Here is a 24993-nt window from a genome sequence, read left to right as displayed (position 1 = left end):
ACCCAAACTGAACAATTAATGGTCAGGTTGGAAGAACTTTCCATGGAGAAATCAAAGCACATTAAATAAATTAAAGCAGGACTTGAAAGCAGTTTTTTTTAAATACCAAAAGACAAGCAATAACTAATCTGCATAACACCCTCCAAGGTCTAAAAACACCTATGAAAGTGGTAAATAATAAAACCAAGAAAACTGGTGAAAGGTCAACAGAAAATAAAAATCAAATTGAAGAGCAAACCAAGTGGTATACTTGAAAAAAACAACTAAGAGATATACAGTGCAAAAGAACATATTTGGAAGACATAGCAAGAAGGATAAATATGGGATAAGTTTGAACCTCAAAAAGTACTGAAAAGAAAAAAATCTAGGCATTTGGGAATTGATGGGATGAGGAACTGATAGGAGAAATTTTTCCATAGAACAGACAAACCTCTACAACCAGAGAAAATACATAGGATGCCAGTAAGGAGAAATCTGAACTTGATTCACTAAGCTACATAAATATAAACTGGCACAAAGCGTCTTTTTAACAAGGTGACATTTTTAAAATAATGAATAAATAGGAAACTTGAAGAATTTACATTCTGTATGGAGCAAAATTGTCTTTTCTCTTAAGAGATAAAGAAAAACAGTGATTAGGAGTTTTTGTGCAAAACCCAATAAAGGAAATCAAAATGAAGCAAATAACTTTGGGAGGGGCAGTGGGTGGGGAAGAGTGAGTAAGAAGGAAAAGGGAGAGATTATTTTATCTTGCATGTAGGCACTGATGAAGGCTAAGTGGATAAAAACCTGGGAAGGATGGGGTACTCCTTAAACAAATCACTGTGGAAGGGGCAGGAAGGCTTTAAAAAGTTTGACTCAGTAAAACTAAGTAGAGGGATCTTTGATAGAGGGAAAAGAGAAGGGACATATTGTTTTAGGCTTTGATTATATTCTCCTAGGGCAGCTAGGTGGTGCAGTGGTCAGAAAACTAATCTTCCTGAGTACACATCTGACCTCAGACATTTACTAGATGTGTGAACCTGAGCAAGTCACTTGACCCTGTTTGTCTCAATTTAATCATCTGTAAAATAAGCTAGAGAAAGAAATGGCAAACCACTCCAGCATCTTTGCCAAGAAAATTCCAAATGGGTTGGACACAAATTAAATGACTCAACAACAAAAATATCTTCCTATGAAGTGTGGACAAGCCCATTGGCACTTTGACGAGAAGATTAAAAAATATTTTCTGGGTCTAGAAGACTTGTCAACCCAGTCAAATCAAAAGAAATATGGTTTGGGAGAACATTGCCAAGACTGAACTTGTTCCATGTAAACTCAATCCTTGGAGTCATGGGTATTTAAGGAATAAAAGGGGAAATTGTGTGTATGTGTGTGTGCATGTGTGTGTGTGTGTGCTTGTGTGTGTACATGCATACATGTGCATGTGCACATCAGTGGAAAAAGTTTCCATTCTGGGAGTTCCCAATATCAGTGAAATAACAAGTACAGATTAAAAAACAAATCTCTCAAAAAATTTTTTTGAATTAAATTGCTTTTTAAATTCACAAGGCTACTGATTTTTTTTCTTTTAGATCACTTCTGCTTTAAATAACAAACTTATATAATGCATTTAAGATCATCTTATACTGGAAGATATACAGGTTTGGGATTACAGTGGTCAAAGTGGTATTTTGCAATTATGGAAAACTATACCTATTAAAATAAATATTTATTCATTGTAGATCACAGTCATGGAAGGGACCTTAGATGCCATCGAGGCAATTTTACAGATGAGGAAACATGCATATAAAAGTTAACTAACTTATTCTTCTAGTATATGTCTTATAACAACCCTAGACTACAGTAGCTACAATTATCTCCTTTTTACAAATGAGGACACTGAGGTTGACAGAAGCTAAATGACTTGTCTAAGGTCATAAACTAATGTCTGAGACAAGATTCAAACTCAGGTCATCCTAACTCTGTGTCTAACACTATCTATGAGATTTCTTTTCCCAGAGCAATCAAGGCCATGGCAGAGGTTATCAATCTAACTTCCTGTAGTTGGAGGCTAGACAGGAGGTTGGGAGGTATTAAATGGAAGGAGGACAGAGAATACAGAAGGAGGGAAAGACACCAAAGGCATGGAAAAAATTTTGGACTCTCTTAATAATTTTTCATCAGCATCCAAGAAAATATCAACAGCTACTGACCTATATGCCTACTCTCTTATCTATACAAAATTTTCATGAGACTCATCTATAGACACATTAAGAGTATCCTTGATAAGGGCATTAGTAGAGAAGAGAAAGAATGTCTTAAGTGATATCCTATCATGGACCACCACATCTTTACTATCTTTCAGCTGACTGAAAGTTGCAGAAGACATGTGGGTCCTATGATGCTTATTCTTTGTGGATTATGAAAAACTATTTGATTCAGTGGAGCAAAATGTTTCCTTAGAGTTTTTCTTCCAACAAAGTTTTTGCCATCCATACCTCAAAATAATTCAAACTTTCTTGAAAGACAATAACGAGATAGCCTTTTTCAATAATCTTTTGATCATAAGCATCAAGCAAGACATATGATATATAGACATGCTATACAAAAGTGGAAGAAACCCAGCACAAAGTTCAAGTTGGATTCCCTGTAAAGGGTGAGAGGCTCCGGAGACTCTTGTTTGGGGATTACCTTATACAAGTTACATGAAGTACCAAAATACTACAGAGTCTCCTAGAAGAAATCTGGGAAGAGAAGATGGGCTGGTCACATGGCAAAAGTGAGAGATGACAAGTGGTATCCTTATGATATCAGGAGAAAATGAAGAAGGCTGCCAGCACATCGTTCCTGTAAGGGGAACCTAAAGACAAGAGACATAGAGGGTAGGCAGGCATAATTAGATTGCCAACTACATCATTGGAGGAAACATCCAAGCCAATATTACCCCAGATCTCGTCTGAACATTCAATTAAGATTCTGTTGTTTCCCTCTATAAGAAAAGGCAAATCCTAAGAAATAATTTAATATCAGGAACTTATCTCACATAACCTCCTACTCAAAAATCCTTAGCTGCCCTTCATTACCTATAGAATAAAATCACAGAATCATAGAGTGTCAGGGCTGGACAAGACCTAAAGGTCCATCTCATTCAACTCACACCTAAAGAGGAACCACTTCTTCTATGGTATGATCTACGGGTCCTTCACCATTCTGGTCCTCCACCTTCAGGTATTCTTTACCTTATTAATGTCCTTCCTAAAATGTGGTGCCCAAATATGGTCTAACCAGGACAGAATATAGAAAAGTCATCATTTCCCAAATCCCCAACAGTATTACTATGGTAATGTCACCAAAGACTGCATTCATAATGATTTGTTGTGAATTACAGCCATTTTTGTATTTGCCCTAGAAATAAGAGAAATTTCTATTGTTGGCACTGTTGTTGCTCCTCTATTGAATGAATGAATGGAAGTTGAACAAGCAAATAAATAAGTGAAGTACAAACTTCCAAATATGTCTTAGAAGAATTATACATCCTCTCCCAGCTCCTATATTTCTTTTTTATTAATTTATTTCTTTTTAGTTTTCAACATTCACTTCCATAAAATTATCACTTCTAAATTTTCTCCCCCTGTCTTCCTTCCCCCCTCACCAAGACAGAGCACAATCTGATATAGGCTCTGGACACACATTCACATTAAACATATTTTTATTAATTTATTTTGGTTTTCAGCCTCTAGCTCTTATATTTCTACACTAATTCTGCATTTCTTTATTCCTCCACCATGAAATTTAATCACCCAAGAAACATTACTTTCTATATACTCTTACTAAAAGGGGAATGTCAGCTATCCATTTTTATCAGAATGCTCAACAACCACAAAATCAGAACAAAACTTTCTCATTAAGTAGGCACTAAAGATATTCTAAGATATATGTCAGGTTCTAGACTTCTTGTGGGGTTCTTGGATCACATGGCTTTTTGGTCCCATTAGGGTTCTGAGTTCGTAAGAAAATTAAATTCACCAGAATATCCCATTTCTCTAGCATTTCAGTTAACAAAGGCTTTCCTCCATAAGACATCTCTTTTATGTGGTAATTCTGCTTGAGGATACCATTATTTGATCCCCAATGTGTATAGATGCATGAATAATAAATTGTGATATAATAAGATTCTTACTTCTTATTTCTACACTGAAGATTCTCAAAACAAATTTTTAAAAATTAATTCTTTGCCTATGAATATTTCTTCAATTTTTTTCTTGCCTTATTGATTTAGCTAGAATTTCTAGGACTATGGCAAATAGTAGTAATAACAATGATGAAGAATGTTGCTCACCTCATGGTATAGAAATAATGAATTAACATACAAAATGAGACAACTTTTTTGGATATGGCCAATGTGGGAGTTTGTTTTGGTTAACAACACTTATTTGTTACAAGGGTTTTATATTTCTGTTGTTGTTTTCAGAAGGGATAAAAAATAAATGCTTGATAATTAAATATTTACAAAATTAAAAAAAAATACAAATTACTTACCATGCCATCCTTTGTTCCAAACCTCCAATAACTTGAATTACACAGTTTTCTTGAGCCCACAGGAAGTTTATCCAAATCATAATCTTTGGGATATCCTTCTCTGTCTACATGCCTTTAGAAAAAAGGATGAATATGTTAAGAGACAAATCCTGTTTACCACTCTTTCTTCTGAAGTGTCTTAAAGTTACTCAAAATATTGAATACTGTAGCTCTATTATTTTAATTTTAAAAAATGCCTTTTTTCATTAAATAAGAACTTAATATTTTTGAAAAATTAATCAATGGAAGGTACTTCTGCCACCGATGTATATCATAATCCTATGGCTTAACAGATGTAATTCATAATTTTCTATGGCCAAAAAAATTAATTACTCCATTCCAACCTGGTGATGAGCTTCTACAAAGTTATTTAGGCTGATCCTTAGATGAAAGTCACATAGCTCATCCCCGTATTTAGACTTCCCACTATAGAGGAACTGCCAGCATTTTATACTCTTCTAGCAGAGCCTACAAGAACCCAAGGTCAGAGTGACATGATGTGGTGGAGGGGTAAGACTTTGGTAAAGGAAGGAGAAGAAAATATACTTCATATTTATATAATTCTTTAATGTTTAAAAAGTACTTTCCTCGCTGGGTGGAGCAATTGGGAGGAGGGCAGGGAAGGAAAGCTTTTAGGACCAGAGCAGGACTGGAAACTGGAACCAGCAGTGAATGGAACAACGGAGATGTTCAGTGTTTATGTGGTGAACAATGCCAGCAGCCTAATCTACCAGCTGGACAATTATGCATCTCAAGTCAAAGCTGAGAAAACCTTCAGCTACCCACTGGACCCGTTACTCAAGGTACAGACAAGCAGGTTCTCATTGTCTTTGGCCAGCAAGATGGCATCCAGGTGGGCCATGTGGCTCTCTTCATCAGTGATGTGGACGTGACTGGCAAGTACACTGCGGATGAGAAGGAGGTGCCCTGTGTCCATTCACTTCAGATGACCCCATCTCACGACCAGTGAGAAGCTGATGCTGGCCTGCATGTTCCACTGGCTGTTTGCCATCAGCTCCCAGCTGTCTCCTGAGCTGGGGAGTTCTGGCATTGAGATGCTTGAGACAGACACCTTCAAACTCCACTGCTTCTAGACACTGACATCTATCAAATTTGTGACTCTAGGACTAACTAGTTGCTTGACTGTAACTTAACTTCTTAACTTCCCTTAACTTCTGGATAACTGAGTTTCTTCATAGGTTCTTTTAGCATTGTAAGGGAACTAGGACATCTGATCCAGCATCCATTATAACATTCAGGTAGAGGCCAGGTTGGGTATAGATGGACTGGAGGCTGAGGAAGTCCCTTCTAAATCATGCTCCATATGATATTTGTGATATACCTAGCCTTCCCCTAAAGACCTCCACGAATAAGGAACTTCCCACTTTGGTAAGGCCACCCATTGCACACTGGAACAGCTCTAAGGGTTTGCATTTAACTGAAATCTGGACTTTACAACCGAGTGGAACATGTAAATGTTCCCATGTCACATATCTGACACCTAGAACTTTCACCCCCAAAACGCTAAGGTTGATAGGATTCTCAATTTGTTCCCTCTTGTCAATGTCCTCCCCAGAAATGTGATGCAATCATAATTCCAGATGAGTGGTCTGATCAGGAAAAAAGAAAGTGGGCTGATCACCTTCATTCTGGCCACTCTACATTATTAAGGGTAAACAACGCAAGGAGACAAGTTGTTCCAAAAACTAACACAACTAAACAGAACAATTTTCTGAACAAAGCTGTTTTACCTATCTCATGGGGAAGTTGGGATAATATTTGTCCTAGAGGTCATAGTGGAGTTATGGTTATTAAGTGAGGTAACAAATGTTAAGGTATTCTGAAAAGTTCTAAAAGCTCTAGAACATCTTACATGTAGGAGGACAAACTGAACACCGCACTGAACGTGGAGCTGGCAGGCAATAGCTTCCCTTCTCTAGTGGTGCGAAAAATCCCTCCCCATTTTGACAAGGGAAGAAAACACAACTGGGTCAAGATTCTTCCACCCCTTTTTAAATAAATTACTGATAACAACAACAAAAAAGTACTTTCCTCAAAATAGCTCCATGATGTAAGTAGTATAAGGAGTAATCTCATTTTACACATTTTACAGATGAGGAAACTGAGACTGAGAGGTTCAATGATTTGTCTTAGGCCATACAACTAGTAGTATTGGAACATTTAAACTCTCTCTTCCCAATTCCAAATCCAGAGCCTTTTTCATACCATGCAGCTGCAATATGGTAATTGAGCCATTATAATTACATTTCTGGAATGCAATTTTAATTACTAAGTAATATAGATTGGACCCTGGAACTAAATTCTGAAAGCAGAAAAATGAAGCAAGATTGGCAATTTAAACAAAAAAGAGCTTTCCTCTATTAAGTTCAATGATAAAAATAAATTCAGAGGTAGAAATGCATCAAAGTTCTCTCTCCTCTTTCTCTCTACATATATGTATGTATGTATGTATATACATATACATATACATATATGAGTGTATGATTCTTAATAGCAAAAAGATGAATTCATCAGAATAATAGATTGTCCTAAAAAATTCCCACAAAGCTTTCCCCAACCACTATCTCTCAGTCTCGACAGTAACAGGAAACCATATACCAAAAAGAAATCAGATGCGTTTTTTGCTGTGGTTGCTGTTTCTCCGGTAAGGAAAAATCAGTTTAATAAATCAAGCTACCTCAACTTTACTAAAAAAATTACCAAAAGTCCATCTCAGAGCTCTAAAAGTGTCATTCAGAATCTGGCTAAGTACACAGGGATCTGTGTCATCAGAAATTAAGACAGCAACATCTGTATGAAGTGATTAAGAAACTAAGAGTTATAAGGCCGAGAACTTCACAAAATACTTGAGATTTCTAGGTCATATCCATCATTATGCAACTAACATTTCCTGCCCTTTCTATTTACTGTTCTCTCTCCTTCCTGGTCTAGCACTAGCATGAAATGATCAGATAGACCTAAATCAGTTCTTTACAAGAGAACTCCTAAAAGACAAAGTTTATTTCAAGAGCTCATTGGAACCTCAGGTTATTTCTGTAAACCAAATCTGTAGGTACTGACTGGAGCACATAGGAACACTAGACTAACTCCAGAACCAAGTCAAGTCTTCTAAGGATCCTCAAGATCAGTGTCTTCCAATATAAATCATATTGTGGACTGATTATAAAAATCTAATTTCTGTTCTTCTAGGCCCTCCATAACTTCAAAACAGATTTAAAAGAAGAGGTAACAACCAAGGTAACAAACTTCTTATCAAGAGTTTACTAGGTGCCTGGAATTGTGCAAAGGAGGAACAGGAATAGGAAGAGCAGGACATTTGGCACAGACAGAGATGAGAAGGAAGTAGATCTGAGTTTGTGATTCTCATGAGCTTCCCCAAGGAGAATGGCCATTTCTCTAACTTTCCTGACCTCCTGATATAATACAGCTCTTGCCATTAAAGGGAACCAGTAGGTTCTTCCCAAGGAAGGTTTTAGAGGGACACATTCCAAAACATCAACTAACTCTATTTCAAATTTTGTGGCAGAGTAACTGCTAGCAGTGATACCAAACCAATTCACCTCCTACTGTATCAAGTCTCCAAACCCAATCAAATGCTTCTTGGCCAATAAGGCCATACTATCTCCTCACAAGGTTTCATTCCTATACTGATCATCTCTACTTCAACTGGTTAATCCATCTCTAGTCTATTCTACTGTATCCTCTGAAATTTCCTGTTATCACAAACTTGTCCATCTTAAACTGAAAAAAAAAATTTTCCCAAGAAAATATCCATCTTCTATCCTTATCACCTCCCCGGATATTAAGAAAAAAAATCCCAGTTACAAACATGAATAGTCAAATAAAACAAATTCCCATATTGACCATGTTTGAAGAATTCTACATCCATCAGCTCTCCATCAGGATATAGGTAGCAAGCTTCATCATGAATCCTCTGGAGTCATGGCTGATCATTGATCACAGTTTTTAGGTCTTACAAAGTTGTTTGTCTTTACAATAATATTGTTGTATACATGGTTCCCCTGATTCTTCTTACTTCACTCTCCATTATTTATGCAAGTCTTCCCAGGTTTCCCTGAAATCATCCTGTTGATCCTTTTTTAGAACACAGTAAGTTATCTTTAAGAGTTACCAATGATCTGCTAGTTCCTAGATCTAAGGGCCTTTTCTCTTTATTCATCTTCCTTGACCTCTCTATAATTTTTGATACTGCCAACCACCAAATCTTCTCTCCTTTCCTTTCTTCTGTGAAACCCTTTCCTCTCCTGAAAAATTTATCTTGGAGTCATGTATAAAGGAAATCCATGGAGAAAAGAGTGTGACTTGACAGCCCAGTTTACCAAACAGAGAGTCATGGAGATTTTTAGCTCCTAGGAGAGAAGACCCAAATCCATGCTTGCTGCACTTGGGGACATTTAAGAAGATAAATTAATATCAAAAAGATTCTTTCTCATACAGGTCTTGAAATCCTAGCCATAGTGGGGTATGGGAGTGGGGGACAACTCCTTCCATCCTGGTAATTCAATCTGTTCTCTCTTTCATGCATCACATGTCAGTCATATTTCTCACGCTTTTAGAACTCCCCAATCCCAAATAATGAAATGCTCAGACCAAGGCAACTGTGATCAAGATATCTTTTTCCAAAGCAGTCACGGTATTAATAAAAACAGAAAATATAAACTGTGAGAAATGAACCCAACAAGCCCCCAACTGTGAGAAACATGTTGACCTTAAACAAAGAACAATACTTGTGAAATCAGGAAAGCTTTTATTAATTTTTATGTTCATTCCCCCTCCCAAGGAAAGTTAAGCCCTTTATATGGTTCCAAGTTTGAACTTCCCGCCACACCATCTAATGGCCAGGTGAGGCCTCCTGACCACATGACTTCATGTTCTCCTCTCTGACAAGCTTTCCCTCAAATAGCTCATCAAGACTGTCTACAAGTTTCTGACTTTTTACCTGACCATGCTAGGTCACAACTCTGATAAACTGCTATCACTTAGAGCTGGGAGGAGTTTTAACCCTGTGGAAACAGAACTCCTTCTTTTTGTTTCCCACAAAACAAACTTTAAAGAAAAGGAAAACTTGGGAATCAATCTCTACTCTCTTTGACAAAAAGAGGGAGAGAACAACCACTCTGCCATCCCCCTACATTCTCTTGCCTCTGATCTAAGCACCAGGTATGTTCCATATAATTACAGTGGGAGAATGTGACTCCCCAGAGCCTTAGCAGCCACCTCTACATCTCACTCCCATAATTTCAAAGTCTTTCAACCCATCATCACTCAAATCAGTGGGCATCTCCCCCGCTCAATTCACAAACCAAACTCCCACTTGACCAGTTTGCCTCTACCTCACCAGCACTCAGCACACCAGGTAACTGCTCACCTGCTTACTTCTGCTCTTTTTCCTGAAGTGCTCCCTCTCCCCTTCCTTCAGGACAAGGGAAGGGCAGCCTGTCTTTTCCTGAGGCAATGACAATCTCACATTTTCCAGAGGCTTGCTCACAGAGACAGGTGCTGAAGATCTTATGATTTCTGCCTGCAGAAACTCATCTCCAAATGCCCTGCCACACTAAGATTTTTAAAATCCACAGAAGAGAGCGGAAACAAGTTCAGAAGGGAACATAGACATGCTGACAGTTCTGATATCGCTGTAGTAAATTTAAAATTTGCTTAAAAAAATAAAAATAAGCAATGTGTAACACAAATTCAGTTTCATTTTTAAAAAGTCCCAGACCTTAATTGTTAAATAAAAATGACAACCAAGAAAAATCAGTAACTACCAACCCAACTGTTTATTTTCCTATATCTACAAAATCTTTATGAAAATAATTTATACACACACTGAGAGCATCCTTCATAAAGATACAATAAGGGAAAAGGCAGACATTCACAAATAACATTCTGCAGAAGAGCATATCTTTAGTCGCACAAACTACCGAAAAGGGCAAAATTAAAAGCTGCAGCTGTGCTTATCTATTGTTGACTATAAAAAAAAGCATAGGAATGGTAGGGCCAAATGTCGTCTGAAGGGTAATTTTCCAACAAGATATCTTCTGTGCTTATGTCCAGATTATACAATATTCCTTCAAAGATGTGATCATGTTGGTCAGCCCTCAGATTTTTAGCATCAATCAAGAAATAAAGCAAGCAGCCACATGCTTGCAGAAAGCGTTAGCCACTGTCATAAACATGATCCAGAGCAAGGTCCAAACGGAAGATGGATTCCCTGGTGGTGGGCAAAATACTCCAGACATTCCTGTTTGTGGATATGATCGTAATGATTATGCCAACTCTGCAGCGCAGGAAGGTCTGCTACGTTAGATCTGTAATTATCCAAAAGATTCCAGGCCACCTATGTACACAGGAACGACTAACCGAATATAAGATCAGATGTCTACTGTCATTACTATTATCAGATAGAGTTACAGAGATGCTAGCTATAACAGCAAGAAAAGAAAAGGAAAGTGAAAGAATAAGCACAGACAAAAAGTCCACCAAATTTTCAATATTTGCAGATGATGTGACGCTTTACTTAGAGACCTCCACAGAGATGCAACTACAAAATTAACTGAAATAAACCAGTATAGTAGCAGGATATAAAATTAACCCACAAAAATCAGCAGCAGCCTTTCTGCATATAGCTGACAATCTCCTGTAGGAGGATATGGGTGGAAATCCCCTTAAAATAACTAAAATATATCAAGGAAATGGGAAGTAACTTATCAACCAACAATACTTAGGATATATGAATACCACTACAAAACACTCCTTACCCAAATAACGGAAGGCAAATAAGTGAAGAGCTCTTAATTGTTCATGGTTGGGTCATGCTAATATAATATAAAGTTTATTACCTAAATTAATTTACAGTTAGTGTCATATCAATCAAATTACCAATGAGGTTATTTTATAGAACCCCATAAAGAAATAATAAAAATTCTATGGAGGAGCATAAGGTCAAGGGTCTCAAGGGAGATAAATGAAATATCCTAGCACTAATATAGTATAAAGCAGTAATAATCAAAATTATATGTTACTGGATAAAATCATAAGAGTGTATCAGGGGAACAGTTTAGGTAATTAAGAACAGAAATAGTAGCATGGGAGGAACCAAAGAGAATTAGGCTAAAAAGAAGCATGCTATAGTGCTGGACTTGGAGTTGGGAAGAACCAGATTCAAATCTTGCCTCAGATTTTTACCAGCCACTCAATTTTGGACAAGTCATTTAACCTTTCGGTCTTAGTTCCTGTATCTATCAATGGAGAAAACAGTAGTATGTATGAATGAATGAATGCATTTATTGTTTATTATAAAAGTATTTATTAAGTGTTTACTATGTGCAAAGAGGACTATGCTAAGTGTGGCACATAGTACACATAGTACACATAGAAAAAAAACCAGTCCTTGCACTTAAATTATTCACATTCTAATGGGGTTGACAACACACATGGAAGGTTTCAGCTTCCAATTACATGGAAAATGTCCCCTGGTCTTTAGGGTATAGTGACAAAGCAGAGGGTAACGCCTTTTTTAATGTAATTTCCAGCAATAGAAAATGAGGATTTGGTACATGCCCAGACTGCCTAAAATCAAGGCACCTCTGTAGGAGACATTAGGGACCTACTTCTGGGAAAAGACACTCTGTGCAGACCAACAATGTGGGTGGAAAAAACCTCTTTCCACTGGCTGTGTAGTCAGAACAGACTGTCTTTAAATCTACCCAAATAAGTCACAATGTGACTTAGAAAGTCAGACTTCATAAAATATAATTTGAAAAGAAAATAAGCAGTTCAGAAATTAACCAAGTCTGACAGTCATATGTAACGTTCCACACCAATAGTTCTTCCACCCAGCAAAGAAGGCGGGGATGTGCATTCTGTCCAGCTCTTCTCTGAGATCACCCTTCTCAATTGTCATAATTGCATAACCTTCATTTTTTGGTTTTTCTTTCCATTCACATAATTGAACTGATTGTATAGATTGTTTTCCTAGTTCTAATCAAGTTCTTTAAAAAAAAACAAAAAACATCAAGTTTCTCTCACAAAAGCCCATCTTTTTATTATTTATACTTTTCAAATAATATTGTATAACTATGAGTAATACAATAGTACCATTTTCAAAGAATTAAAGTTACAGGTCAACCAAAGAGAGATGGAAAGGAGCTTGGGGAGTATGAGTAGGCTGCAAAAAAATCAGCAAAACTTATGCAGGAGAAAACGCATAAAGGATATCATCAGAGATGTATCTGTGTATCAGAGATATATCAGAGTAGAAAAGAAAGTTGCTCTGTACCACGGGAGGAACAGTATGAATTGTCAAGCACAAAAACTCAGGCCAATAAAATGATCATAAATAATAATGGGGCGTCTTATTCAGGGTCAAGGAATTGCAATCCAGCATACCAGCTTTTCAGACAGGGGTTCACCGGGAGGGGAGTTACAACAGGGGTTATATACTCTCAGGAGTGGCAGCTAGGTAGATAGATGGAACAGCAGGTGGCTCATAAGTTATTTATTGCAGAGTGATAGCAGCTTCCTGGAAAGACCACAGGCTCAGTTTAAGGTACTTCTAGCCAACAGAGGCGGGCGATTGACTGGGCCCCAAGCTGGGATCACCTGTAGGATCAACAGATTAGCTAAACTTCAGGGAGGAAAGGTTTGCAGAGGTTTTCTTGGAACTGTCTCTCCCAGGGAACAGGGGCAGCTAGAAACTGCCAGTATTAGCAGAGATTCCCAGGAGTTTACCTTGGGAGTAGGAGTGAAGGGGGACTGAATGAAAACTGCCAGTCAGGACAGGGTAGGGCCCAGATCTTCCCAGGTATTGAGAAAATAGATAGACAGATAGACAGACAGATAGATGTGTAAGTTCATCCTTTGTTGCCGAAGAAGACCATGCCATCAGAGAAATAATGACATGACTTGCACTTGACTTTGTTTTTTTGAGTGAAGGAGTGCTGTGCAGGCCACCAGCCTCACTTCTCCTTCAGAGCCATATGAATCCAGTGACCAGACATTCATCAAGATGACTGGAGATGACCCAAGATGAGGCAATTGGGGTTGTGACTTGCCCAAGGTCACACAACTAGTGAGTGTCAAGTGTCTGAGGTGAGATTTGAACTCAGGTCCTCCTGACTCGTACACTGGTGCTCTATCCACTGCACTACCTAGCTGCCCCATAGATAGATAGATAGATAGATAGATAGATAGATAGATAGATAGATAGATAGATAGATAGATGGATGGATGGATGGATGGATGGATGGATGGATGGATGGATGGAAAGGAAGAAATGGACAGATGGATGGGTGGATAGATAGATAGACAGACAGATATCCCAGATTCAGAAGTCATCCATGGTATGTATACATGCATATTTGTGTATGTCTGTATGAATATAAACAATATACATATGTGTGTTTATGTTTGTGTGTGTAGCTTTTCTATATACAGCTCAGCTTCTGGAGCCATTAAAGATTTTTGAGGAGAAGAGAATGATACAGATTTGTATTTTAAGATAATTAGTTTGGCAGATTTATGGAGTATATATATATATTAGAGATGGAAGATACTGAGATAAGAACACTAATTAGGAGGCTACTGCAATTGTCCAAGTTAGAGGTGATGAGAGTCTGAATTAGGGTAAAGCAGATGAGAGAAATGCAATTTGGCAACTAATTGGACATGAAGACTGTGAAGGATACCTCCAAGGTTATGAATGTGAATGACTTGGATGATAGAGGTGCTGTCAAAATAAAAAAGTAATTTAGGAGATATGGGTTTTGAGTGAAATATAACAGTCCCTAGGGGCTCCCCTTCTTGTTAAGTAGGTTCCCCAGAAAAGCTGCTCCAAATTTAAGGTACCCTGTGAATCAGTACATGCTCAAAATCTTATTCACAGACCTCCGTTAACATGTTTGCTTTTATCAGTCTGCCAGAGGAAACCTTAGCTTGGGACAAAATAATCAAATAGTGTGATGTATATATATATATATATATATATATATATATATATATATATATATATATATATATGCATAATCATAGCAAATTATAACTAAATAATATATCAAGTTTTATATTAATATGTATACATATAATTATATAAAAAGTATATAAAATTATATGTACTGTAAGTATATAGAAATAAAAAACAATATGTGATAATCAAATATATCAAATTGTATATACATATATGTATATATAACAAATTTTATATGCATATATGATTTGTGAAATAAATATTTTAATTTGTTATAGTACTTTTATTATATGAACATAGAATTTTCTGTGGTTAGTTTGAGCCAATTTGTATGCATATATGTGGGTATATTTATAATATATATAATGTTATACTGTTTGATGATCGTGTGCTACACATATGTATGGGGGACATATATGCATGTGTATATAAGTACAGATACGCATGTATATATAGATATACACATATACATAAGAAACTTTTTATAATGAGAACATATTTCTAAAGCATTTAGCACAATGAATGGTTGACAAATGCTTTTTCCCTTTCAATCCTTCCCATAATGTTGTTTGTCTTTTGTTTTTGAAGAGAATCAGTGACATCACAAACTGATGTCTTGACTTGCCTGTGAATTGGATTTATAGGAGACATAATGGCACAAAGTCATCAGCCTCACTCTCTCTTCCAGAGTCATCAAAGTCAAGAGAAAAGTCAGGACAGTTGGTAATGACCTGGGATGCAGTGGATGAGTTGGCATCTTTGATGTCCAACTAAGGTCTAAGAGCTCCCCAGCACCTGCTTCAGCCAACTTTGTGGCTGTTGGAACAAATTATTCTCATCCACCCATTCTACCATGGGAAGCCTTCACATGCTTGGGACAGATATTCTCTAACTCACCTACCTGTTTGAGGCTGGTCTGTTAACCTGGTTTAGCCTGTCTGCCAAGATGGTTTTACTGGGATATGGCTGCCATACATGCCACAGTTTCCTGAAGCCTGAGAGTTGGGTGGCAGATGGACACCAAAGACGGATGACCAGAAGTGCTGGTCTTCTTGAACACGTAAGTGTTCCCCGTAACCATCTTCTGTACAGATGTCCTTCTGATTCTCCCCAAACCCAACTTGTTCATCTTCTCTCTCTTGAAATTATTTTGCATTACAATGAATGGACTTGGTATTTACTTACTTGTGCACATGTTACAATACCTACTTGAATCTAAGTTCCTTAAAAGCAAAGACTATTTAATTTTTACCCTTGTATCCCTAGCACCTAGGAGAATGCCTAATAAATATTAATAAATATTTCTTGACTTGAATTTGACCTGAAATGAGTGTTTCACAATTAAACAACAGTGAATAATAAGACTGTCTTGGCATTCTCCCAGAGGATAGGTCTTATTCTTGCCTTCACAATGTCCTTGTCCCAAAGCGATTCACAGAATGCAAACTGATGTATATATATATATATATATATATATATATATATATATATCACCATTCAAATGCTGAAAACAGAAGCTTTCAAATTTACCTATAAACTTAAAAAGTAACTGTGCTCACTGTCAAAGAAGGCAGAAACAAGGAAGAATTTATGAATATTTATATCCTAGTTCTTTATAATACAGGCTTTTTTTCCTTAAGAAGAATTTAAATCTTTCTGATGAATGGAGAAACTTTCAGCATAAATATGCATAACTCTGATGTTCTAAACAAGATCTTTGATATTTGATCTAATTTTGAAATTAGAAGAATGAAAATTGAGCATTAGAATCTCTAGTTCTTCTGAGCAGCCTTTTTTTAGATGCATTACAATTTATAGTCTAACACCACAGTATCTGTGATTTCACATTTTAGAATTATTAATTGAGATTAAGACTTATCTATATTTCACTTTCTGTTCTAAACTGCCTCCAAATGAGATGAGAATGATGCTTTTTTATTAAGCTCTGGTAGGCATCTGCTATCCAAGGCTTCAGAAAAATTACTCTGGAGAGTGAACAATTCCCAAACATATTAGAAATCCCAAACAAATACAAACCAAAGAAATAGAATCCACTTTTGACTGTCATCTTTAAAAGATATCACAAAGAAATGAAGCAGATGTCAGGATTTTTATCTCAATGACAGATTCATCAAGTCAACAAAGGCTCTGCCAAAAAAAACATTTAAACTATGTATGGGGAAGGGGAAGGCTTCTCATTTTCAAACTTTTTTAAAGGCTTTATTTTTCTATGTATCCCATGTGATAAATGTGAATTACATCCTGTGAATAAACCAAAGTCACAAAAATAAGCCAGAAAAGGCAGTATCAAAATGCCTAAACTAAGCTCAAATAACAAAAGCAGATTAGGTCAAACTGAAAAGAAAAATCCATCTGACTTCCAGGTTGGTAAAAAGAAGTAGTATATGCTAGACACAGAATTCAAACCCATATCTTCCTGACTCCAAATCAGCCCTCTAATTCGCTATGTCATGCCATAGAAAAGAGATTGAAAGCCAGTTAATTGTGTACAAATAAAAAGCTTGTATTTCAACTTCAAGTAATATATTTTCCTTCTTTCCAAAGGAAGTTATTATAACATGAAAACTGTTCAAGTCAAATGTTAGCAGGGCAATTATGCTAGAAAAGGTAGCTCTGCTTCATTTTAGAGTTGGTTCAAAATCAAGTAGAGTCTCATGAATTAAATGCTATAAAATTCAATCTTATAGAGATTCAACATGCCATTTTCTGGTCAAGGCATCCATTTGAAATATTCTTAAATCTTCAAATATTGGAAACTTGATATGGCATGGTATTTTAGGGTAATGTTAATTCCAGTTGATTCCATGTGTTTGGAAGCCCTGAACCTTCCGCCCTTTTCCATCAAAAGTTTTAGCCTTTCTCCAAGCTAATTGAATACCTATATAATATATGGAATGACTATTAAATAACAAATATCAGTAAGTATGTTACTGCTTGGAGAGACCCTGGCCAACCTATTAATGTTTCATATAAAGAGCCATTATCATTTCCCTACAAATGGTGCTGCTGCCATCAACGTCTTCATGCTTTCTCTTGCTGAAACAATCAACTCTTCATTCTTAGCATTTAATTTGTTAATTACTCACTTCATTGCTTCTCAGCCTTTATTAGCTTTAGATGATATTGTACTTTCCATCAGTCCTTCTAGATAACTGCTAAGGTTCACTCCTTTCACAGTGATTATGGTCTTTCCTAGTTCATGAGGATGTGGTTTATACATGTCTCTCATCTACCAAAACCATACTTGTATGTGAAATATTAATGAATTTAAGCTCCATTGTTTTCTCTATAGGATCAACTGCAGAATATTCTTGCACATTTGTGTTGGTTCTTGTTGCACTGATAAACTATTTTACAATAGAAGTCTGTACTGATAACGTTCTGTGCTGAGAAGGCTATGGCTATGCAATTTTTCAGGGATATATAGATATAGATATAGATATGTCTGTCTAACACCTCAACTCCAACCACTCTTGGATTCATAGGATTTGGATATTTATGCATAGCAGCTGTTGGAACTATTTCTCCCAGATGTTTGAAAATGTGCTCCGATGTCCAATCTTCATGGTGCCAGCAACCAGCACAATGTCTGGGTGGTACAAAAGGGCACTAGGAGAAAGGAAGCAACATCACCCTCCTACATGCCAGCAACAGAATGCATAGGTACTGAAAGGCTGGAAAGGATATTCAAAATGAGGCCTGGGGTAGGGTCCTAGAAGACAGAGGAGGAGGGATCACTGATACAAGTGCCAAGATTAACCTTGGCAAGAAGGGCTATTTATCCTCTGAGATTGGAGAGAAGAAGGAAAGAATGGGTGAAGGCACAGAGAAGTTTTGAGTTGACAAGGAGATGGAACACTGCAGCAGAAATGGTCTCAGCTGTTCTGTCTCACTTTTTCAGGTGGGTGATTTTCCACAATCATTTCAATTCAGCCCTCTCCCCACTGTGATTTGTTCACACTTGTGATTTTTTTTATTTAAATTTTCAGAATTCCAAAATTTGACTTCTATTTACTATAAAAGTGGAAGTTTGTTCTACCCACCTCATAAGGCGATTATGGGGTCAATATTTAAAGCTCTACCTAAATTAGAGTTACCATAATGCAGTCACAGAATGTTTAAGATCAGTATGTTAATTGCTTGAATTGTTTCCCTCAAAATGTTCACCTAAGGTGCAAGAAGTTATTAGTTATCTGTAAAATTAACATGAAATTCAACTTATATGCTTACCCATCTGCATTTTTCATTAAAAGAGATTTTACTTTCAGTTTCTATTCCTATAGAGAAAAATTTGTATTTTTTCTGAAAGCAAATTATACTGATTATGAAAGTTACTGATTGCTTAGGAACTCAAGGTCATTTCTTATTTAATAAATTTGCAGAGCTCATGGAACTGGAAAAGTAAGATTAAAGGAGACCATAAAATCATCTGATCTCTATTTCATTATTTCCAAGGATCAATAATTTCATCAATGAAGGTATTCCCTCCATTAATAGAAATCATAAACTATCTACACCTCCTCATCTTGTGTGACTCTTCCCCATGTCTCCCCAGAGACTGTCCCAAAAGGATCAATGTATTAGAAGCTTTCATCTAGGACTCTTCCCATTTTGTGAATATCACTGAAGCATATTTTCTCTAAGAAAGAGGGATAACATCTGGTGTATTCTCCTGACATGTTAGAAATATTAAGATGATTTAAACAAGTAATTTCCAAACTCCATGAAAGTACCAGCGAGTTTCTGGGGCTGACAGATCTCCATGTTTATTATAGATGCTATTAGGATCATACTGAGTAGCCATTCTGGACATGTATGTGCATCAGGGAAGGGGCAGTTTTTTGGGGGGGGAAGACAACAGATATCTAGTATGATCAGAGCAGTTACAGGATCTGCCCACTCTTTCTCAGTGTCCTTTGCTGGAATTACGTGGATGTTCCATAAGGTTCTGTCCTGGGCTTCTTTTCTCCCTCTACACTGTTTGATCTCAAGAATTCAATTGTCATCTCTACGCTGATTTACCCAGCCCTGAATTCTCTGCTGACCTTTAGTCTCACATCTCCAACTGCCTATTTGACATATAGAATAGGACGTCCTGTAGATATCTTAAACTCAACTTGTCCAGAACCGAACACATTATCTTTCCTTCCCCAAATGCTCCTTTCTTCCTAACTTCTCTGTTACTATCAGAGGCAACATTCCCTCTCAGTTACCTAGGCAGACAATCCTCACTCTCTCTCATCACCCCCATAGACAACAGAATTCCAAGCCTGTCTTTTTTTCTCCTCTGATACAGTCACCACCCTAGTGCAGGCCCTCCTTACCTCAAACTTGGACTACTGTAACAGCCTGCTGGTTGATCTCCCCACCTCAAATCTCTCCCCAATGCAGTCTATCCACCATTCACAGTTGTCTTCCTAAAGCACCAGTCTAAGTCATCCTCCTGTTCAATGAACTCTAGTGGCTCCCTATTTTATGGAGAACTCGCATGGGACAGGAGATCACATGGTGGTCAGAAGAAGTGATACAAGGACAGTCTCAAGGTGTGTCTCAAAAACTTTGGAATTGATTATGTGACATGGGAGACAGTGACACAGAACCTCTCAGCATGGCGTGCGCACATCAGAGAAAGTGTTGTGCTCTATGAACAAAGTAGAATTGAAACAGCTCAAAGGAAACGTAGAGTGTGCAGATTTAGAGTATGCACCCCAAATGTTCACATGGACTATCTGTGCCCAACCTGTGGTAGAACATTCCAAGCTCGTATTGGTCTGATCAGCCACATTCGGACACATTGAAACTTGATTTTATCATAATGATGTCATTTTTGTCCTCTTCCAGAATGAAGAACAACCATCAGTGGTTCCCAATCATCACCAAAATCAAATATAAAATCCTCTGGCATTCAAAGTCCTCCATAACCTTACTGATTTTCTCACACCTTCCATCCCACCACTTACGCTTTAATCCATTGACACTGGCCTTCTTACTGTTCCTGACTCAAAGCATTTTCACTGTTTGTGCCCCATGCCTGGAATTCTCTCCCTCCTCATCTGTGCCTCCTGACGTCTCTGGCTTCTTTCACGTCCCAGATAAAATTCTACTTTCCATAGGAAGCCTTTTCTGATTCCCCTTAATTCTTGTGCCTTCACTCAGTTGATTATCTCTAATTCTTCTTGTTTGTACATAGTTGTTTACATGTTGTCTCCCTCTAATACTAGACTGGGAGCTCCTTGATAGGAGGGATTGTCTTTTACCTTTCTTTTCTTTGGATTCCCAACATAGAGTTTAGCGTATTATAAGAGTTTAATAAATGTTTAATGACTGATTTCTTGAGGTTACCTTTAACTCTTTCCTCACCCTTACCTATCATATCCAATCCATTAAATTGTCATATAAATGACATCTCTGCAATATCTCTCATATCTGTTGCCTCTTCTTTGGTCCAATTGTCATTATCCTACAGGGGACCTTCAAAACCTTCTAACTGTATTCTTGTCAAAGCCTCCTAGTCTTCCCATCAATATCCTCTTCCCATTTCAATCCATCTTTCATACTGATGCCAAGAGAATTCTGCTTATACAAAGCATAAGATCTCCTCAAAAATCTTTAGCAAATGAGTCTTGAGCAAAAATCAAACTTCCATCTCTGGTATTCAAGATCGACACTACCCTACTCACTCAAAGCAAAGTCAAGTGCAACTTATGTCATTATTTCTCTGATGGCATAGTCTTCTTCGGCACTGAAGGATGAACACACTATTACTACTACCTTAGTACCTTACTTTTCCAGCTGTATCTCAAATTATACCCCTGCCTATCCCCTCTCACACTTCACATTTGCTAAGCACCCTCTCACTTCTTTGCTTTCCTTAGGCTATTACCTATGTTCACAAGTCTTTTCTCTTTTCTCTTCACCTAATTCCCACTCATCCTTCAAAATCACTTTGCATTAATTCAATATGAAAAGATAATTTTCTCTGAGACATAAATGCACATACTGCTTATGACAAACAGATTAATGTTCTCAGAGTTAGGAAAGACCTCAGAGACTGTTTATTCTAAACTATGGAATCTCCCCTAAAGTAACTAAGACAATTTCCATTCAAATGCCATTGGAAATGAGAACTCCACTGCCCATTCCACTTTTGGACACCTCTGATAATTCAGATTTCTTTTTCCCTGTATTAAGCTGAAATCTGCCTTTGTACAACTTTTACACCTTGTCTTAGGTCTTTTCAACAATGATCCCTCTTTCCTTTTTTCATAATCTTTCTTTATAATAACTCCTTAAACATGTGAAGACAGCTATCATGCCCCACTCTACATCTTTTCTTCCTCAGGTTGAACACCAATAGTTTGTTCAACCAGTCCTTGTGATAGGGTTATGGTGATGGGGTTATGGGATTCACACTGGACCCCTAAAAGGAAAAGACCATTTCTTTAGGACTTGGACTCCTAAAAACCCATACATTTCCATAGCCCAGATCCCTGCTCCCATAACCTCATCACTTGTATGTCACAATCTTCAGTACCCTCATCATCCCTGGAGCCCTTATCTGCATGACAGAAATGATTATCTCTCTCTTATATTAATAACCATTTGCTATTGGGGAGATCCAGGCTTTTTTCCTTTCTTATTTCATTATTCTCTAACATTCTCCTCAATCTTGTTCAGACCCCACCCAACCAGGAAAACCAGGTTAGGTGACCTGGTGCATTCTAGTCCATTGTTTTATTTGGACATCTCTGAATAGAAGCGAATTTCCCCTTTTGTCTAGATTGCCCTAAAATGGGGTGGTCTGGGAAAAGGTAAGTCTCTTTGATCAAGATTAGTGATCAAAGTCCCCTCCTCTAATGAGATCCTCATTAGAATAAATCCACTTCTCATTATAATATTCATTCTCTCATTGTTAACCAATCAGAGTTGATTTCTACCCTCTGGAACACTCACTCTTCCAAGGGCATATAAGTGTTGAGTGGGTTCCATGACAGATCTCTGACATTCAAGAGTACCACTTTTATTAATTACCTGTTAGCAACAATTAATAAAATTATTAATCACTCAGAAACTGTCTCTCAAGCTTTTTAAGTCACATGCACACACTCTTAGCTGGTCAGTATCCTTCACAAAATTTGGCTCCTACAACTGAAAAACTCTAAATGTGGTTTATACCAAAATTCACTGCTCTGATTTCAGGTATTTGCCTGTCATTATGCACTGAGGTACTATTGAAAGAGCCCTGACTAGAATCAGAGGACCCCAGTTCAAATCCTGTCTTCTCCAATAATTAGTATCTATGTGATAAAATCTCATTTCAACTCCCTGGGTCTCAGTTTCCTCACCAGTAAAACCAAACAACTGGACAAATGTGGCATTCGAGATCCCTTCCATGTCTAGCTCTATTATGTAATTTCAAATCACATTAATATCTTTGGCAAACACATAACACCATTGGCCCCCCTTCAGCTTGCAGCCCAGTAAAGCCCTAAATTTTTTTTCCCAAGAACATTTGGCTAGATTAATCTTGGCTATTCTGGATTAGAGACAGAAGACCAATTAGAAAGTGCAATAGTCCAGGGGAGCTGTGATACGGCCCTTAAGTAAGAATTAAAATAATAAAAATATTCAGGATTTCACATCACTCAATGTATTTCACTATTAGCATTCTTTTTTATCTGTGACAGCTTGAAGCACGTTTTCTTCTCATTACAATATTACAGTTTAACTGTAATATGTTGAGAACTGTTCAATCTTAGATTCATCTGTCTTTATCAGGGGATTCTATTTGTATATCATAGCTTGATTTAGCTATGTCTGAGAAATTTTCTTGGCCAATTTTCTAGAATGTTGCATTCTGAGAAATTTTCTTGGCCAATTTTCTAGAATGTTGAATTAAAATCTTTTGCTATTGTTATTTTTTTTCCTGTTTGGAGGATGAAGACAATACTATAATTGTTGAGTTGTAACCTATTCTCCAAACCACTATTGGATTCCAGTTTGGAAGATAATAATTTTCAGGGCCTACATTTCCTCTAATGGATCTATGTTGGTTACAATTCTGTTTTGTATAGTATTAAGTGTGCTGTTGGTTGACTCCTCTTTCAGGTTTTCTACTATATTCTCTCCAAGTTGGTCATTCTCTGCGATATTTCTTCTTGATCTTTTTAAACATCTTTAAATTCTAGCTTGATTTTTTTGCATGATTTTTATTTTCTTCAAAGTTTTTTTTTAATTTTACTTGATTGTTTTCTTGTGTTAGGGGCAGTTTTCACCCTCCCCATCCCCAGTAATTGCCTCCTGGCCTATCTTATAGATTCAAGAAACCTCAAAATGTAAAAGACTTAAGTCCTGAATGAATCTTAACCTATGGACTGCACCTACAGCATGCTTTAGAGCAGTAATTTTGAACCTTTTTTGCTTTGTAGGTCCTTTCTCAGAACTATGTTTTAAAATAATGAGAAAAATTGCTAAATTTCAGTTAGAGCTTAGTGAAAATAAAGATGCAATTTTTTTTCCAGAAAAATTCAGGCCATGAACAAACTTGATGGGACTTCTGTTCTTTGTTTTGCCATCAGGGCCATCAGGGAAGAAGCCTGGGCTCTGGGGAACTTTACAGATTCATCTTTCAGAGTCCAGCCAAGACTATGAAAGCTAGCCCTTATTGTTTTGAAAACAGTTCCAATAAGATTACAAGGACACTCATGGGATAAAGTTCTCTCCCCCCTCCCCTTTTCCCCCTCCTTCAGTCCTCCAACAATTATAATGCTCAAAGATCACAAAACACAGACATAGGAAGGGAAGTAACAAATTCTATCTTTGTTTCTCCACCAATCTCTGATGGGGGACCCCTGAGAAGCCAGGGAAACTGGTAAAACTTCACTGACTGAGTAAAGGTTTGTGGAATAAATGAATTGCTCAGCTTTATATGCAAGTCCACAAAAGCTTATTTATAATACTTTTCTAATCCCAAAGGGGCACTGCATTTGGAACAAGGGATGGAGTTGCAGTGTTGGCTCTGATGGAGGCATCAAAGGGATGAGAGAAGTAGATGGGCAAGGTTTCCACTGACCACCACAGCAATGGAGATAAAAGTTTTGCAGAAAAGAAGAGGGTCAACAGAGAGTAAAGGTATGTCATAGGATCTATGTTAGCCTATGTCATAATTAAAAGACAATATCCACCGTAGGAAAAGGCTCTCAAAATAGGAGATTGAAGTGAAAGGAGCTATTCAAATGTATGGTTTGATTTGAAATCACTGACTTTTATAGTACATTCTCATCTTTAAGGATCTCAGTTCTCAAATAAAAATCTGAGAATTTTACTTCAGTTCATTTCATTTAAATTAAGTAAATGTTCATATAAAGATCAAAGAGCTAGGGATCCTTTCGTCATTGGTTTTCAGA

General features: G+C 37.2%; 1 protein-coding gene and 1 pseudogene across 4 annotated transcripts in view; both read right to left on the bottom strand.

The window, feature by feature from the left end:
- The window catches only part of CFAP95 (cilia and flagella associated protein 95), a 145072-nt gene that overhangs the window by 96829 nt on the left and 23250 nt on the right, over positions 1 to 24993 (bottom strand). For all 4 annotated transcript variants that reach the window (XR_011967485.1, XM_072611315.1, XM_072611322.1 and 1 more), the window contains exon 2: positions 4522 to 4633. Coding sequence is in view for 3 of the 4 variants with exons in the window: in XM_072611315.1 (XP_072467416.1) it covers positions 4522 to 4633 (112 nt within the window). In the remaining variant the exon portion in view is untranslated. The remainder of the gene's footprint in view (positions 1 to 4521; positions 4634 to 24993) is intronic.
- The window catches only part of LOC140529033 (PRELI domain containing protein 3B-like), a 30325-nt pseudogene continuing 22902 nt past the window's right edge, over positions 17571 to 24993 (bottom strand).

This window comes from Notamacropus eugenii, chromosome 1 (assembly GCF_028372415.1).
Source record: "Notamacropus eugenii isolate mMacEug1 chromosome 1, mMacEug1.pri_v2, whole genome shotgun sequence".
NCBI classification, from domain to species: Eukaryota; Metazoa; Chordata; class Mammalia; order Diprotodontia; family Macropodidae; genus Notamacropus; species Notamacropus eugenii.
Note: the sequence above shows the minus strand (reverse complement) of the source record. Positions and strands in the feature narration are given on the sequence as shown.